General features: G+C 40.0%; 1 protein-coding gene across 1 annotated transcript; it reads right to left on the reverse strand.

The window, feature by feature from the left end:
- Window positions 1-1,986: 1,986 nt before the first annotated feature.
- On the reverse strand, window positions 1,987-12,016 carry LOC146642397 (uncharacterized). The gene is made up of 5 exons (XM_085399539.1): window positions 11,648-12,016; window positions 8,852-9,025; window positions 7,960-8,216; window positions 7,555-7,851; window positions 1,987-4,921 (listed from the first exon to the last, which is right to left on the reverse strand). Exons 2-5 carry the CDS (start codon window positions 8,997-8,999, stop codon window positions 3,818-3,820), a joined length of 1,806 nt encoding a protein of 601 aa, XP_085255665.1. The 5' UTR covers window positions 9,000-9,025; window positions 11,648-12,016; the 3' UTR covers window positions 1,987-3,817.
- Between the last annotated feature and the right edge of the window lie 6,972 nt (window positions 12,017-18,988).

Consider the following 18,988-nt stretch of genomic DNA (forward strand, 5'->3'; position numbering starts at 1 on the left):
AAATCTCTGGTGTATGAATAGCCTCTCTTTTGTTGTGAATTGCTTGCATAGTGATTCCCAACCACACAACAGTGTCTTCCCCACATTATGCAGAATCAAGTACTACTGAATACAAGATCCACACAGACGTGTATAAGAAGGAAAATCTTGTGCTGGGACCCACAGGAAGAAGAGGTGAAGAGCTGAGACAACCCCCACCCAGCAACCCCTCCAGTGCTTTGCTGCTCTGTGCTTCTCCCTGCCTGTTGCCTAGCAACCTAACATCACAGCTCCCTTGCCTGTGATTGATCAGCAGCCTCTGGGCTTGCTTACCCACAATACCTTGCTGGCAAATAGACAAGCAGTCACCCCCTCCTTCAACCCTCAGCACACGTTAAATTATATTAGAAATGGGAGAAGTCACATGGTGGCCTTGTTCCAGCTCAGATCCAGTGTATTGTTCTCATCATTGTCGGAGGATCACGAAGGACTGCCAAATGTTTGTTTAGCCTCAACTTAACACAGCACCTGCTGCAGGTGTTGTGTGTGCAGCAAGCCATGAAAATATTTCTATACATGAATAGGCTGGCCAATAATGCAGAACTTCCTCTTTCTCCAGTCTGAGCTCAGCCTCACCCATTGAAGGTGTCAGTGTGTTGCTAGCTCACCACTGCTCTCTAGAGGTCCACTGGAAGAACTGGTGGGGTGTATTAAAGAAAACGAATTGCATGCATGATGACACAGCACTTAGTCAGACTGTTGTCTAAATGGAAAAGCACAGATGTGTGCTGACATCTAAATGTCCAGATTAGCTTTACAGATCTTTTTTTCAGCTATCACTGCAGAAGAAATTAGTTCACCTCGTGTTTTTCACGTTGACAAGGAACAAAGGTTCTTGGCTAAACCAATGTCACAGTTTATACTGAGGAAGAAAAGAACACACTGATGATGTAAAAAAAAAAGTATTCTAACACCCATGATCATGTCCAGATATATCAGCAGCATGCAAGTGAAATAAATAGATGCCACCTGCTGGCAGCATTATATAATTACACAATTTAAATTTGATTTTATGAACTTTTTGAGTGTACAAAAGACAGAGCACAATTAATAAAGAACTCTTAAACTACAGTGGGTGTTAAAATTGATTTTATTCACACTTTCATGAAAATGTGCATTGTGTAAAAAGGAAGATACAGAACACGTGGCCCCCAGTTTTTGACAGTATTGATTATTCTCACTGGAAAAAAGCAGAAGTAGTTTCATCACTGATGTTCACAATTATCACTGTAAACTAATAAGTAATGCACAGACAGACCATTCTCTAATCTAAATATATGCTCTTTTAAGAGCTTAACTTAATGGTGAACATTTTGTGATAGTTTTAGGGGTGAGACATGTACAGTATATTAGCAGTGTATAGCAGTGCTTTGAACAAAATACTAAGATCAGCATGGTAACATGTCAGCACTGCTAACATGCTGATGTTTAGCAGTTAGGCTATGTAATGTTTGTCATCTTCATTTGGTTTCTTAGCATGCTAACATTTGCAAAATAGCACAAAATACAAATCAGAGTTGGTGGTAATGAAGATATCGGACCATGTTACATGTCTTCTGATAAGCTGTTTGCTCATTTTCTCTCTGTTGGCATGTCTTTGACTATTTTGTACAGTCAAAACAAATGCCTGCTGTAGCTGTTTGAGTTGTGAGGGTTGACTGTTATAGTAATCTTGAGATCTCTAACGAAAACCACAAAAAAGCTTTGTAAAGTTAAGCTGAACTACAGAATGAATAAATAATTCAAGGTTCAATATAAAAAAAAATTCGTCCTAACTGTGGCAGGGGACCTTCCTGCAATGTAACACACGCCTATAGTTTTGCTTTTTAGGATCTTAGCTCTTAAAATTATGGGCGGACTTACCATAGGCTCCATTGCCTTGTACAGACAAGGCAATGGAGCCTATGGCAAGTCCGCCCATAATTTTAAGAGCATCCACACTCAAGGACAGCTGTACCACCTTAAATATGCCCAGGCACAGCACAGAGCGATCATACTGGCAATCAGGGTAGGAATGGCCTTGTGTTAGTATGCACTACTAGTGGTTGTGTGCATATGCACCTGTAGTCTTGGTAATTTAGAGAACAAAGCTTTCTAATAGATGTTTAAAGCTGCAAAAGCCTGACCAAACAGTAGCTGAAAGTGAACGGTCACGAGATGTAAAACAGTTTCCAAAGTCACATGTGCTTGTGCCTGTGACCATACCCAGCCCTTTGGCAAGCTGCAAACACTCCTACAAGTTGTTCTAGGTATGCTAACATGGGAAGATTAACTTTCATGTCTCTCACTTGACAGATGATAAACTTCTTCGGTAAGCCGATCACATGCGATACAGACAGAATTGAACAATCATTACCATCAACAATAAGATGGTGGCACAACACAAAAAACCCCCAAAACAAAACAAGCACCTCCAAATCTAATTTTGACTTGTCATAGATGCCAGTCACAACCAGAATGACCAACATGCGGTAATGACCAAAGACTGTACAACAAGCCATAAACTGTATGCTATATAGTTACAGGTACAGAAACACTGATTGATTGATTGACTGAGTGATAAAGATGAACTTTTTCCTAAATTTTTATACTCTTTAGTCCAAGTTGACGTTCCTAGAACAGTTTAGAGACAACGTGAACTTAAATTTTACAGTGCTGTGAAAAAAAGAGTATTTGCTCTCTTCCTGATTTCTTTAGTTGCCGCTGGGGTTTTTGTTCTTTGCATTTTTGTCACACTTGCATGTTTCAGTTCATCAAACAAATTTTAATATTAGACAGAGAAAAGCTGAGTAAATTAAATTTCAATTATTTAAATGATGATTTCATTTATTAGGATTAAAAAAAGCTATTCAAGCTTACTTGGTACCATGTGAAAAAATAATTGCGTCCTAAACCTAAAAACTGGTTGTGCCGCCCTCTGCAGCAAGAACTGCACTCACACATTTGCACTAACTGGCAATGAGTCTTTCACATTGCTGTGGAGGAATTCAAACTTGCTTTTCTTTGCAGAATTGTTTGAATTCAGCAACAGTGAATGGTTTTTTGAGCATTTAAGCTCATGCCAAAGCACCTCAATCACTCCTCAGCACCTCGGCGACTCCAAAAACATCATTTGGGGATTTTTATTTAGCCATTCAGAGTTTTTACTGATGTGTTTTGGATCTTTGTCCTGCAGTATAACCCGAGTGAGCCTCAGGCCACAAACGGATGGCCAGATATTTAGGATTTTTGGAGTCGTCAAGGTCCTGAAGCAGCAAGAAGGCCCAAACCATCACTCTACCAGTACCATGTTTGTCAGTTAGTATGATGTTCTTTCTATAACATGCTGTGTTATTTTTATGTAATAGGACTCAAACCTCCAACAATTTCAACTTTGGTCTTGTCAGCCCACAGAGTATTTCACCAAAAATCACCAATCATGTGGTTCACCAAGATGTTTATTGGCAAATTCCAATGTCTCTTTGGTTAGCGATGATTTTCTCTTTGGAACTATCTCACAGATGCTATCTTTGCAATACTGTCTTTCTTATTGTTGACAATAGAGACCTGGATACCTTTTTTCCCTTAATAACTGAAATCATAATTTCTAAACTTTATTGTTTATTTACTGATGTCTGAAAAATGTAAAGAAGACAAATGTTCACAGCACTGTACCATCTATCTGTCTTTTTCTGTGTCAAATACGTGACTCATTCTGTCTTTGAAAGTGCGTTTATCATGAATAAAGCAAACTTCAATTCTTGACCGCATATTTCCACATGTTAACTGATCTCTCTTTTCAGACACTCTTTGATGATGTCATTTGACCATGTGTCTGCGGTCCTGTTTCCTCCTGTGCAGGCTCTGCTCTCTCCTCCCCTGTCTGCTCCTCAGACTCAGCAGGATGCTCAGCCTGAGTGTCATGACAGTCTGGATTGTTCCGGAGGTCTGTTGAATGAGGTTGTTCATCAAGTACACCAGCAGGGGCAGTGTTAGCATCACGCGTCTCTACATGTGAGCAAGTTTGGAGTGGCAGGGACTCCGAGAAATGGCGAGGAGTGCTGTGCTGCTCTGTTTGGCAGTGGAGTTCTGTGTTTAGTTCTAATGCAGACTCTACTGTGGGGAGCATGGGTGTGCTGCTGACATTTTCACTGTGGAAAGCAGGCGTGTCGCTCACAGAGCTGTTTCTTTGATAGTGCTGCATGGGTGGAGTGGTGTGGAAGAGGTTACTGAGGTTCATGAGTGTGCTGTTAGAGTAACTCATCACAGAAGGAAGTGGAACAGAGTAGGGTGCAGGATTTGTTCCATGTAGTGAACAATCCCACTCTTCCTCCTCATCGTCTTCATCTCCTTCTTCTTCTTCTTCCTCCTCCTCCTCCTCTTCTTCCTCATCATCTTCCTCATCCTCATCCTCCTCATCTTCTTCTCCCTCCTCAGGGTCAATTGTTTCCAAGCTGTGTGTGCTGCAGTCCGACAGCCCACTGCAAACACTGCTGCCATCTTCATCATAAGCTTCATCTTCTTCTTCCTCGTCGTCATCTTCTTCCTCTTCTCCCTCCTCCGCCTCTTCTTCCTCTTCTTCCTCATCCAGATGTGACTCAGTGTCACCTGTGTTCTGAAGCTGCATGATGTGAATGTGCTGCGTGCTGCTCATCAGTGGAAACTGCAGGTTTGGCTGCTGCTGCTGCTGCTGGACCAAGGTGGAGTCTCCGTGGTAACTGTTGCCATTGGTTACAAGCTGCTCTGTCTGCTGATAGTGCTCCTCGCGGCTCTTCTCCAGCTCCAGCTTCATGATAGTGTGCAGGAAGTGGGTGCGCACCCGGACCGGGTTGAACTCCAGGCGTCCCGTGGTGTTGCTGCAGCCTTCCTTGGTGCAACCACAAGGGAAGGACATGCGATCCACCTACAGACAGAGTGATACACAGTGCAGAACACAAGCAAATTAAAGTGAGCTGCCAATCAAAGCTGATCATGCATGAAGAGAAACAGCAGATTCTACTCAGAGTGTTATTAATATCATTAAACAAGAGCGTGCAGCCAAACTTTGTGAAGCCAGAACACCTTAATCACTCAAGATTTACTTTTATGTGTCTGAAAAAAAGACTATCATGCCTAAAGCTCCAGATCTTTTTGTATGAATTCAGTAATGCATAACACAAAATAACATTCCTGATGTTCTAAGAATCAGAAGGACGGGGCTTTAAAACGTCCATCTGAGCATGCACAGACTGTACATAAAAGATGGACATGTGACAGCTCTCTGCCACTGGTCCCAGTTTTGTAGCCTAAAGCATTTTGATCAGCATCATCTCAGTTTTTTATTATGTGATGTTACAAATGTGGGGTGGATGTGACAGTGAAACGGTGGACAATGCACACTCATACTTTAGCAATGCATAGAGTTAGCTGTTGCTAAAGCATAACTTTATTTTTCTTCAGGACACAAATAAAAACATCATGTAGAAAATAAATATCTAGTTCTATTCAGTAAGACTTGAAATCAGCAACTTGCAACCACAAACTCATCAGAAGAGTGTTCACTGAAAACATGAACCAAGGGAACAAGGGACTTCTTACACTTTGACTTCTACACGACTAGCTGAAAGTGATCTGAAAGAATGTGTCATCCAGGGGAGGACTTTGTTTTGAAGTTGTTTTGCTTTGCATGTTTGCTGTGTTTTACTGTGTTTCTATGTGGAGTGTTTTATTCTTATGGTTTTATTGCATGTTTTTATTGTATATATTAACTTGTCCCGGTGAGACTCTGCCCACTTCTAATCACTAATTGGATGCATCTGGGAGGGCACAGAGGTGAATAAGAGGGCCTGGCAGACCACAGAGAGGAGGCATGAGAGACAGAGCAGGAGAGATGGCGGAGTAGATGGTGGCAGGCGGCGTTGGTGCAGGTTGGTGTGGGTTGGTGTGCAGTACGTGGCGAGGGCATACAATGGCTAGTGCGTGAGAGGCAGAGGGAGCTGTGCTGCTGTTGGAATAGCTGGATGCCAGAGGATGCTATGGTGGGGAATTAGTTGGCAGCGAGACAGCGCCCTACCTCCCACGGCAAGACCACAGTGCTGGCGTGACACAGAAAAGCGGCGGGCAGAGTTAGGAGCTATGCCCATTTCCGGTGTAAGTCCCACGTGCTGCAGTAACCCGGCTCACTAGAAAGAACGGTGACTGTCGCCGCTCCTCTCTTCTAGTATTCTGGAGTGGAGAGACAGACGGGAACGGCTGGTGACGCCGCCGGGCTTTTCCTTGCCCCGCTCCGATTTCCTGGATTTTAACGTTGTGGCTGACGACACTGGACTTTTAATGCTTATGTTTTATTAGTTTTTATTGTGTGTTCTCCCTGGCCACGGTTGTTTTAATTCATTTTAAAATTTTAACTGTTTTTGTAAAATAAATTATATTTTAGTGATACAGTTTTTATATAGTTCTATTCCCTTGGCTGCTCCACTGCTCCGTCCGTTTTTTGGAGGGTTTCCCTCCTTAGAATAACAACTGTTAATCCACCATTACAAATGCAGGTATAAATGGCAATGAAATGGCACCAGAGACCGTTTTTCAAATAATTCTTAAAAATAACTGCTTAACCCTCCTGCCATCCTTTAAAAAACTCACACCCATCACCCTAGGGACCATTCTCAGCCACGCCATAAAAAGACCATATATCCATATTTTATTCCACTTTAAATTAGCCAACCTTGTAAAACTACTTCTCCCTGAAATATTCATGTAAAGTTTTAATTATATTTTCGTTGTTTTAACCCTTCAAATCCCAGTGTTATTACATGAGCGCCCTGTGTTATAAGCCCCAAAAACCAAAAAACGAAACTAAATATTTCCACAAAAAACCAGTTGAAGTAATATGTGATTGTCATTATAAGTAGGCCTTTAGATGGACCAAAGATTGGCACCAACATACATTTTGACCTGCCATTATTTTTTTTGCATTTTTTTTGCAATTTAAAAATTAAAACTTCAAGGCCCTGAGTCTTCATTGACATCCAAGAAAAGAAGAAAAAATAAAATCATATGATGATAATTTGGGGTTGAAAAATAGCGTTTATAATGGAAGTCAATGGGCAGAAAATGGTCCCCAGGGTGATGGGTGTGGGGATTTCTGCTGCTCAGCCATTTTAGGCTGATTTAAGGAATTCACACTGGAATATTAACATTGACAGGTAAAAACTATCCTGTGGCAAGTTTGGTTATATTCCACTGAACACAGTGGAAATGGCAGCCATTTAACACGCTATGTGTTAAATGGCACAAAAAGGTCCCAAGAAGGCAGGAAGGTTAAATAAGTAACTTGTGAAATTTGAAAATGGTTACAGACTTGTTCTAGAGTCTGTACCCTGCCTCTCACGGTTTTTGGGATAGACACCAGGACTCTAAACTGGAAAACTGATGGATGGGTGGAAACTTATATGCCAACTTATGCAATGAAAATTGCCAAATTTAACATTTTACTGCACAGACAGACATTGACAACATTTTAGTATTATAGCTGGGCCTCACCACAGTTCCATTTACCTGGCACTTAATGCCGGCCAGGCTGCAAGCACAGGTCTCAGGATCACATATTCCCTGGCAGCGACACCCACACTCCTCCCGGGACATGCGCAGGGCACGCAATTCATGCTTCTCTTCCACATCAATGCGACGGACACCAGAGGCACGGAGAAGAGTACGGCGCCTTCTAGTAGTCAGAGGCTGGAGGAAAAAGTAATCGTCCACCTCTGTGTTGTCCACATCCAGGTCATCTTCAGAAATGTCATCGATTGTGAGTGTATCTGCTTCCAAAGATGACACAGTACCATTCTTGGTCAGCTGGAGGATAGGAAAACAAATAGAAACAAACAAATTAAGACTGAACCATGGATATCAGAAATTATAACCCCTGGGATAAATAAAGATTCATCGACTCCTTGTACTGACTTTGAGTTTGATGGCATTAAGTTTCTCCTCTTTCAGATGGTCCCTCAACATCTTCCGGTGGCTCCGTTTCTGTTCCATGGCAAACTCCCTGAGAGTGAATTGCCTCACCCCACTGTGATGTGGTGACATCCCCAGGGTGCTGCCTCCCTGTGTGGGTACACTGGTAAAACCCTGCCGCCGGTTGAAATAGTAGACTGTGACGCTTTCAAAGTGCACATTATGACCTCGTAGTCGCTTTGACTGCTGCTGGATGGAGGCTAAGATTAAAACCGAGAGGGTTGACAGTTACTAAATCAAAAAACAAACCAAAAAACTCCAAAAGATTTGTTGATAGAGGCGCTACTAAATGCTAGTTAAAGCATAACTTTTGCCAACAAGTTTCCATGACTAAAGCTTTAAACAGAGTTTAAATATCTTATTATGTGACTGTAGGCTTTAAACAAGGGCATATTAAAGTGTAATGTAACAGTATAACAAATACAGAAAAAGCCATACTGACCAGGCTATACACACTAATTGCCTTTATTCCCCTTTGTTTCTTTTTCTATTTTTGTAACATTAAGTAAGACAACCTTGATGTAGCAACAAAACTACTTATACTTTTGTGGTTATATGCTGGAGTGAACATAAGAAAAAGTGGTCCCAAACTTGATCCTTGCGGGACTCCACACCAGATGAAAGTATATGACTCCCAGTTTAAACATAAAATGGTAAAGAGGACACAAACCAGTTGAGATAAAACATTGTTTTCTTTACTCATAAATCAAATTGTCACCACATATATTAGGTTTAAAGTAGAGGATTAAAGGAGTCAGCAAATTGCAGATCACAACAGCAATTTCACTTTGTTAAATGAACACAAAACAGAAGTTATGTGGTAGTGATGTCTTACCATCCAGCAAGCTGGAGGGGACAGAATGGTTGAGGCTGTCACTGCTGTTACCACTGTCACTGCAGGATACCTCATCATCATCAGACCCTTGCACTGACAAATAAGGGGCGGGGTCATCATCAAGCTTCCTCTTCAGGATCCCACTCATCCTGTGGTTCCTCCAACTGGTTAGACCTGAGCAAAGCACATTTAAATTTATAGAAGACATCAATTTAATTTGTACTGGACATGGAAATTATTTGTATTTTCAAACACACAAGCAAACTTGTTTTCATGGAGTCCTTTCATTAAAAAACTGCAAACTATAACTTCTGTAACACCTAAGTTGCTATTAGTATTTCGACAGGACTGGTGGACTGTTACAAAAAACCTGTGAATTTTCCTTCTCCAGTGAGTAACTAATAAATATATTGTCAAGTATGGAGGGTTTTTTATTTCTTTGAGAGCTCATTTGTGCTATAACTTTGAACGTTTCAGAATGTCATAATCTGTTTGTTCACAGTGCAGTTCTACATGTCAAATGTGACTCATTTATTGTGATGAAAAAACAATTTCTTCTCATATTTGCTTTTTAATATAATTTATTTATTTTCTTCTTGTAAAGCCAGGGCACAAAATTAGTCGACTTCATGTATCTTCATCATTGAACGATTATGACATCTAGACTGATCAAATTTACCTCGCTCTCTACCTACAGTTTTTTCAAATACAGTTACTATGAACAGTTGGCTAGTAACTGGTCATCTCTTTCTTATGTTTACTTTATTTATTTATAATTGCTTCTTTGTAAACAGACAAAATGTGTTTTCTGCCATCGGGATCCCCTGTGCAATATGTATGAAATACTAAGTATTCTGTGGAGTTTAAATTTTGTTACTTAAACTTGAAACTACAAAAATAAAATCCTCTCATAGAAAAACTTACATTTATTCAGCTTGTTTTTAAGGCAGTCAGCTTGGATGTTTCTTTTTAGTAATGTCAACTAATTAGAATTTACAGCTCACTGTAAAGAGATGATCTATGATCTATGTTACTAAATTTTACCATTTTGGATGGCTTGGATTAACTGAGCCACAACTGTCACGCATTTAGTGATGAAGGCTAATGGGACTAAAGGCAGCAGTGAGAGAGCATAATGATACTTCAGTATTTCAGTACAAGTGGATTATCGTTGCACCAAAAAATCTCAACAAAGCTTTGATGAGTTATGTTTACAAGCATGTTAGGTTTTCTTGACAAGCGGAGGTCATCATACAGAACAGGTCCATCACCATGTTCATAATAATGCTGGAAAATTGGAGCCACTTAGCCGATTTCTTTTTGTTTTGTTTTGTTTTGTTTTAACAAGTTGAATCCTTTCTTTCCAATGGCCATGTTCAAACCAGGTCAGGTAGCACCATTCATTCATGTTTGACTTATTTTGGACAAAAGAATACTTTCCTCAACAAACCAAGAAGACGAGAACTTCTTGTCCAATGAGATAGTAGGCAGCATGGTAGTGCATTAGTTATGTGTTGCATAAATAGTGCCTTGCTCTATTTGGCTGTAGGTGTGGGCATGCATTACATTATATACATTAAAAGTACTGCATGAATATGAGTTAAAAAGGTAAATGCACATTGAAGTATAAAACCAGAAAAGGGTGATATAAATCCCCGTCTTTTCCATTCATTGACAGTGACAGATGTCTTGGATCTGTGTTATCTTTGACACTATGAAATGGACACAGTACTGCTTAATTATAAAGAACATAATACAAAATGTTGTACTGAACATGTAAATAAACAAAGCAAGGAACAACGATTTTAGATTTCACCAATGTAAAACCTACATTTTAAACCTGCTAAGCTGGGCTCATTAAATATTTTTTTTTTCAAGAAATCCAGTCTAGTTATTTGGCTGCCTTATGCAGAAACTGTCTCCCCACCACTGGGTGTTTTCCAGTGACCTTGCCAAATTCTGTGATACCTCAAAAATGGGGAGAATTTTTCACAGATGATGTGTTGTGCTCATTAAAATTTTAATGAACTGATATTTCTTTTCATACTGGTTGATTCTATAGGAAATTGAAAGTACACCAACTCTCGAGGGAGATAAGAGGTTATTTTACACACTATGAGTTCTCCCCCACATACTGGAAGCACAGCTAATCAGGAGAGGGGTGTCTTTTGACAGTTGATGGTTACATTTGAAATTCATAAAGATTGTTGAGCTGACTGCTTGGACTGATGCTGGATTCCATCATATACGACATAGCTTAATGCTAGGCCAAGCTTTCCCTTGCTGACAGGCATTGTCTCCCTTCCCTTACAACCTGCTGCTATTCAGTTTTTGTTTTCTGTGACTTCTCCTGTATTCCCTCATTCCCCACCATTCTCTTCCCTCTTGGTATCATAAAATGTTCCAATTTCCATCTCCAGGCTCCCACGTATGCTTCTGTCCTCTTACTTTCAGAAAGAACAATGAAATCAAAGATTTGTAATAGAAGACACCGTGACATGTTTCTGTATATTTGATACCACAGAAGGTTTTTCTTTCACCTTAACATCTGTCGTTGAGATCTGACAGAGTATACACACACACACACACACATGCACACACATCTAAAAGCCTGCTCAAACATCTGCATGTAAGCGCATCCTCCCACTCTCCATACATGTCCACATCCCAGTCCCTGGCATGGGAATTCTTATTGACAATTGTAAATCAGCATTATCCTGTAATGTGAAAACTCACAGAGCCCGTGTTGTTTGATACTATAAAGGCTTTTTGTGAGTCTCTATGACTGTCACTGACCTGTTTCCTTAGCTTGCCTTTGGTTTCCAGGAAGTCCTATTTGACTCTCTCCTCTGCATCACACAGTATTCACCAGCAGCAGCCAAACATCCCCATGTGTCGTGATGATGCAGTGAGCGTTGCCATGATGCCAGCTCTCTCTCTTTCTTTTTTTAAAGCAGCTTCTGGCACTATTGTGCAGCACTGAGCACCTCTGTTTCTATCGCTATCTTATGCCTTCTTTCTTTCCGCATTCATTCTATATGCTCATACTCTGAGGTCCCTCACTGCCTGATTCTCTTCTGCTTCTGCTCACCCCTTTCCTCTCTCTCCCTCCCTTTCACCCTCTCTCTCTTTCTTTCTCTCTCCTCACAAATACTTGTTAGCTTGGTGCTGCTGCCGGCTGGAAGCACTGGAGCTTGACTGAGGTGAAGCAAGCCCTATGAGATCACAGAGAGAAAGGAGGAGTAGTAGATGTGGTGGTGGGTGTGATGGAGTGGGGGTTGAACATGGAGGTTGTGCTATGTGAACTACCTCCTATTTCCATTCTTCAGCAGAATTTTTGAAGTAAAAGTATATGCATTAAATTTTGCTGCTACTGCACAAGGTGATATCAGGTTGGCTAACTACTATCTGAAATTTATACATTTGCTGGAGTAGTTAGAATGAAAATGCGATGTGCGTTTTGCTTTGTGTCATTTCTTGTTTTTGTTTCTAAAGCCCATTTGACTTACAATATGATAACGAGATCTGAGGATTTAAGAGGAAAAACAAGATTTTTGAAAGAGATGTTGATTTCAATGAGACTTTGACTTTTAAAATAATGTCATTTTAGTTGACATGGTAATATATATAGCATATAATGTATCTTTCTGTCACTAACAAACTAAATTGTTGATGGAAATAACATTTTTACCATGCTAAAAGTATCGTGAGCATTGGAACAACAGTGTACAGAGAACACACTCATAAAGGTTAGGGATAATCTTATGGACAACAGTGGACTGATCTCTGTTCTTGTTCTGTTAGACCTCAGTGTATCTCTCAAAGTCATTGTACTGCAGTGGTTTGAATCATATAAATATCCAGTTTGCACATGTAAGTGGGGAGTCTTAGTCACACACTAAGGCTAATTATGGCGTTCCACAGGGTTCTGTGCTAAGACCAGTTCTATTTACATTATTCAGTATTATTAGAAGCGGTAGCATTTGCAGAAGATACACAGCTTTATCTATTTATGAAGCCAGATGCCACAGACCAACTGGTTAAACTACAGAAGTGTCTTAAACATGTTAAGGCTTGGATGACCTCTAATTTGCTGCTTCTAAATTTAGATAAAACAAAGACTATTATACTCAAAAAATCTTTCAACAAAAGGGTGTCTAATAGGATACACTGGATAGCATTTCCTTGGCTTCCAGTAAGACTGTGAGGAATCTTGGAGTCATGTTGTTGTTCTAAAATTTAGGTTGTAATTTTTATTAATTAAGTACTAGTAGGTACTACAAAAAGCTGACAATAGCTAGTTTTAGAGGAACGTAGAAACATATTATACTGTATTTGATACTGTACCCTTTTTTCAAAAAGGAGACACAAAATTCTACTTTGAGCATGTTTATGTAATTTACATGCAGGTATCTTTAGAGTATTTTAGGGGAAAGGGAACACAACTGATTACCAGAGGTGTGGGCTGTATTGGAGTATCATAACCTCCCCTTCTTACATTATAATTACAGACTTTGGGCCTCAGAGCAATTTTGGCAACTTGTCAGGTGAATCAGAGGGGAAAAGCAGTGCTCTGCTCAAACTACTGTATATAAAATGGGGATGGGTACTGCTGGCTTCAGCTGAGTCATTAATCAGACGGTGGAAGGTGTGTCAGTATCTCACTGTCACAACTTCTGTAAAAGAAGCAGACTCTCTTAATTAGGGGAAAGACTAGGACATCACTGGAATACAGTCACTGTTAACGGAAAATAGCTCCTTGTTAGCTCAGATGTGCACAGATTTCCTTAAAACTCTAAATGTTTTAGGACTGTCTTGGTTGACACATCTCTGCATAGGGGTTTGGGTCGGGGACTCTGGATTAGCAGGCTTGAGTAAATGTGGTTCCCCTTTTTAGGAAAGGCCATAGGGTGTGTTCACATTGAAAGGGCTCACACTCCTCAGCTGCCCTAATAAGGAATCTTCCTGGATATTAGTGAGGAGAGTCCATATGTAAGTTCTCGAATTTAGTTGAACAATGCAGTTTTCAAACTGGTGGCAGAACAGGTGACTGGTTCTTTATCCTGTTGCGGATATTCGAGGGTGCGTGGGGTTTGCCCAACCAGCCAGCATATGATTTGTGATCTTGAAGGGGGCATTTGACTGAATTCCTTGTGGTTTCTTTTAGAGGATTTTTGAGAATATGAGGTATCTGGCCTGTTGTTACAAACCGTTCTGTCACTGTGGTGAAAGCTTAGTAAGTACTGCCAGTTGAAGTATGAGTCTGCCAGCACTGCCTTTTAAACAATAGTTTTCATAGTTTTTATGTACAGAATTTCTAGGTGTAGGAAAATGGCTCTGCTTTGTTGGCCTTAGTTTCCCTTTTTACAGATGATGTGGTTCTTTAGGTTCATCAGGCAGTGACCTACAGATAGTAGTATGCAGCCAAGTGTAGGGTAGCAGGAGTTAGCACCTCCATGATGCTAATGGAGCCCGCTAACTGGTGCAGTTTGGGCATCTGACAAGGATGCCTCCTGGGCGCCTCTTGGGTGAGGTGTTCCTGGTATGTCCCACTGGGAGGAGGCTCCGGGGCAGACCCAGGACACGCTGGAGAGATTATATCTCTCAGCTGGCCTGGGAACGCCTTGGTGTTCCCTCGGACAAGCTGGAGGAGGTGGCTGGGGAGAGGGAGGTCTGGGCTTCTCTGCTTAGACTGCTGCCCCCACGACCCGGTCCCGAATAAGCGGAAGAAGATGGATGGATGGAAGGATGGATGGACAGATGGACAGATGGACAGATGGATGGTTCTCAGTACTTCTTTCAGGTCAGGGACGAGTTGCTGCCCCCAGTTTTCTTGTTCACAAGTGAGCGAAGGGTGGTGCATGAAAGATGGATAGATTAGGTGTTGGCAAATGATTTACAAACAATTGTTAAGTTGAAATGTCTAATAGATAAACCTCCATTGTTAGTGAACCTGTTAACTGTAACTGCTAACTATATAGTTTATTCTCACTTTATCCGGTGAAATCATGCACGAGCACAAAATGCCTGGGCAGAGTACAGAGGAGAAAACTGAAAGGGTTTTTTTTTTTGTTGACTAGTGCTACTGTGACTGCCTACCATGTTAGCAATTATCCAGCAAATTGCAGCTGTTTAGCAAACATCCCTTTACACAGTCTCTCAGTATGGATATATTCAACCCATGAGTAAATTCACTCAATTAGTAAGTAGAAATTTCACACCATTGCCTTTTTAAACCAGTTTATATTGTACCTTACATAGTGCTTTGGAAAATTCACATTATAATACATGCCAGTTGCTTTTGAAAAATATGATTAACTACCCAACCCCTACCCCACAAGTCCCTAAACATAGTTGCTATAGCAATGCCAGACTTTGAATGGAAAAATATCAGGAATAAAGCTAGAGCCTCAGCCTTGAGTTTGAGCACACAGCCAGGGAGCGAGTTAAAATGATTCTGTTTCATCAGTCGAAGGGGAAACAGTATGGATTCATACAGAAACCTATTCTTTAAATTAGCTTTGCAATATTATGACCTGGATGATAATTATGGATGAATTTTAATGAGCGCATTTAAGGAAGGTGTGCAAAAATCGTAAACATGAATGAATAAAATGATCTGTCAGTTGGAAGATAATTGCACTGCATTATGTGATCGAATAGCTGATTATCTCTCACCACGAGCCATTCTGATAATTAGTTTAAAGCGTGATTAAAAAGTGTGGCAGTTTGACATCAGTCAGGTTGTTTTTTGTATAGTTTCTTGTTTTAAACCAAAAGTGCAACACACACATTACAATATGTATCAAATGCTTTGCATGAATTAATGTGCATGTTTTAGAAAGTTAAAGCTAATAATAATAAGGTGTCATTTTTTTAATATATTTATGTCAGAAACTAATACATGACCTGCACTGGTTGTTCCAGACGAATATTTCTTTTGGTTTTGTGTCCTGAATTGCCCTATTTTCTCCTGGCAAGGATAGAGTGGTAATGTGCGGGAGAGACAGAGTGATCCTTCCAATCAGCTTCCATGGCAACAGGCCACCGGGGGGAGGGAAGGGAGGATGAGGGACTTTGGAGTTGGAGGAAGAGGAGGAGGCAGCCAGAAGGGTTGTGGGGAGGTGGGGGCTGGGAGGTGGTAGAATCTAACGCTGAAGCATGAGGGGAAGGCTGCGAGAGGTCTGGTTTTTCACAGAGAGGGAAAAAAAACTGTGTGTGTGTATATGTGTACTTTGAAATCTGAACAAAGGCGGAGAGTTAAAATAACTGCAGCAGAGCCTTCGTTATGTTTCATTCTGTTTAATAAAGGATATATATAATATATATAAGGATACATTGCAATGTCTTGTAATGTATGGAAAGTATGACATGTACAGAAACACTGTAATTGCTAGCTATCCCATCCACATATAATGAGTAACGTCTGAGCTGCTTTGCTTCCTACGGCCACTAGATGGACTGTAATCATGATAACCCAAACATTTTTCCATTCCCAATACTGTTATCAGATATATCACACACAGTATGTATCTGGTACTTTTCCCTTTAAGGGGCCAACAGTGTTCAGTCTGCATCTAATTAATGAGTTCAGGCTACCTATTTGACCTCATGGTAACTATGTGCCATTTCAAAAGACACAGTTACCAAAAAGGTGCCTGCATGTTCCTAAGAATCTAACAGCTTATTGGATTTCAATGTGCAGTATCAGGAGAGGGTCGGTACTGGTCAAAATACAAAAAGAATTTAGTTAACAGACATGGCTGTATTCTCTGATCTTAGTGGACATATATGGTTGCAACCAACAATAAATTTTATTTGTAATAGACAGCTTATTATATAAAATATACATATATAAATATCATGCAGACATATTAACAAAGCACTTTTTAAACTAGAAAGAAATCAAAAAATTTAAAGCTGCTTTCTTCCCATGAAAAATGCAAAGTTTGAAAAACTGAGAATTTTTGCTGTTTTACCTGAAGCAATGACATCAATGATTGATCAGCTGCCAGTCTGTCACAGTGATTTGTGTCTCCAACTGTGTACTGTGTGTTTTTTTGACTACTGGTCGTTTTGCGTCACTTTGAATCTCCTTGTACTCCTTTTGTCATGTCTGTTGGCAGGTTTATTTATTTTATTTTGTTACCTTCCCCAAGCTGATACTTTCGGTAGCATTTGCGTGTCATTCTGTCTGTAAACACAAAAGTTTTGAATGAATTCTGGTATAACTTTATAGGGATGTAGAGTGGGGTCATGTTAATAATCTATTAAAATTTAAAGTACAGCCACCAAGGTCTGATTCATGATTCACTGATTTTGGTCCTCTAGGTCTTTGCTGTGTAGACCCATTCAATGGCCTTAATGATAGAGAATGACCAAGATTTATTACCAAATCGGAGGTAATAGCAAGTAAACAAGTACTGTCTCATTATTCTGATGACAATTTTTTCTCAGTGGTCAGATGACCTCCAAATGTTTTTATAGCCCTTCTGCTTACTAACCATTTAACTGAAGTGATTGCCACAGCCCTCAGCCCTAATATGTCACGCCATCAGTGACCAGCAGAGGGTGTTCTTTGTCAATGACGCCATCTTTTTACTGCAAATCTTTGCTTCAGCTTGAGTCAGGAGCCCATCATTAACTCTTTGTCCTGTTTTGCTGCCTGGCTGGGTGTAATTATTTCCCCAGCGACTCAGTCAAAGGACTCGGTAACCAAAACAGACCTCTACAATAAAAATACAAAATGAGAGAGCTGGTTGGGCTGAGGGAACTGGTTAACATTGGGCACAAAAATGTAAGAGAAATAAAAAAATATATATAATAATTGCGCTGTAATTTAATTTTCCCCAAACATAAACATTTCTGGCTGATAGATCTGAGGAAGGTCAAAATCTGTGTATTAACAGATTTCTAAATTGGACATAAGAATGCTGGACATAATGAAAAGTGGTGTGTGGGGCTGAAAATATGCAGAAGCATTGGAAAATAGCATTCCGAGCAGATTAAAAGCCTGGCTCACAGTTTTATTTTCCTGCCTGGATCCCTCACTGAGACATTGTGGTATGGTCATTTCCACCCATAATATTCAGCTCACATTAAGTTATCAGTGACATACAGCATGTCCTGCTGGACATCGTGTGGGCAAGATTCTGACAGAAAAACAGGATGTTAGCTGTAGAAAAATGTGCTGAGGGAAATCTGTGTACACGTTTCTACAGCTAACATTTGTTAGTTTGGTTTATTTGATTTTCTGGCTCAAGAATGAGAATAAGAAAATACAAAGAGGAACATATAGCTTTTTCTTATCTGTTATCAGTCTGCATCAAATCTATTCTTAGTATTTTGAACAGTGGGCTCCAGCTCCAGTATGGCTAAGGTCCATGGAATGAACTTTTTATCTTACAAGTGGTTAAAAGAAGAAGAATATTTTTTAGAATTTATCAGAACATATTTAAATGATTTCTTGGGAGATGATTAAGGTTACCTACAACCACTGCTATTTTCATTTTCATTTCAACCTATATTCTGTTTTCCACAGTCTTGTTTTATCATAATTGTATTGCAAATTAACGAAATAAGTATCATTAATCTACTAGCGGTAACTAGCTTAGCAACTGTTTTAGGCAGCCCAGCAGTACCAGTAGTGTTTTTAAAGAAACAGTGATTACAAAAAAAGTGCAATTTTTTAATGGTTTTTTTAAATAGCTAATAGCTCCTTTATTCCTACTATAAACTCTGGAGAAAAATACAGATTTTAAGTGATTTTTTTAATGTCAGTGTTTTGCATGTTTTTCCACTAATTTTAAGTCCAGTCACAGGAATCTCTGTTAATTCACAAATATGGTGATTTCCAAAGAGCTATTAGCCAAAAACTATAGTGTGCAGTCCATGCTGGGGTAATTTAATGAAAGTGAAGAAGTCGAGGACAAAAGACCAAGTGTCACCCAAAAACCAGATCCCATCTATACCAGATGATCGGTATCTGAATGTCATTCCCTAAAGAAATAGGAAAAAATCCAGCAAAGACCTGAAACAGGACCAGGGAGATGTATCTGGCCCTTCAGTGAAACCATCTACTTTCACTGACACCTTAGAAATGATTCAGCGGAAGAGCGACTGTGAAGAAGTCGTTCA

The sequence above is a fragment of the Rhamphochromis longiceps genome, linkage group LG23, assembly GCF_057381845.1.
Source record: "Rhamphochromis longiceps isolate RC_006_pf linkage group LG23, R_longiceps_female_GT1.1, whole genome shotgun sequence".
Lineage (NCBI taxonomy): Eukaryota > Metazoa > Chordata > Actinopteri > Cichliformes > Cichlidae > Rhamphochromis > Rhamphochromis longiceps.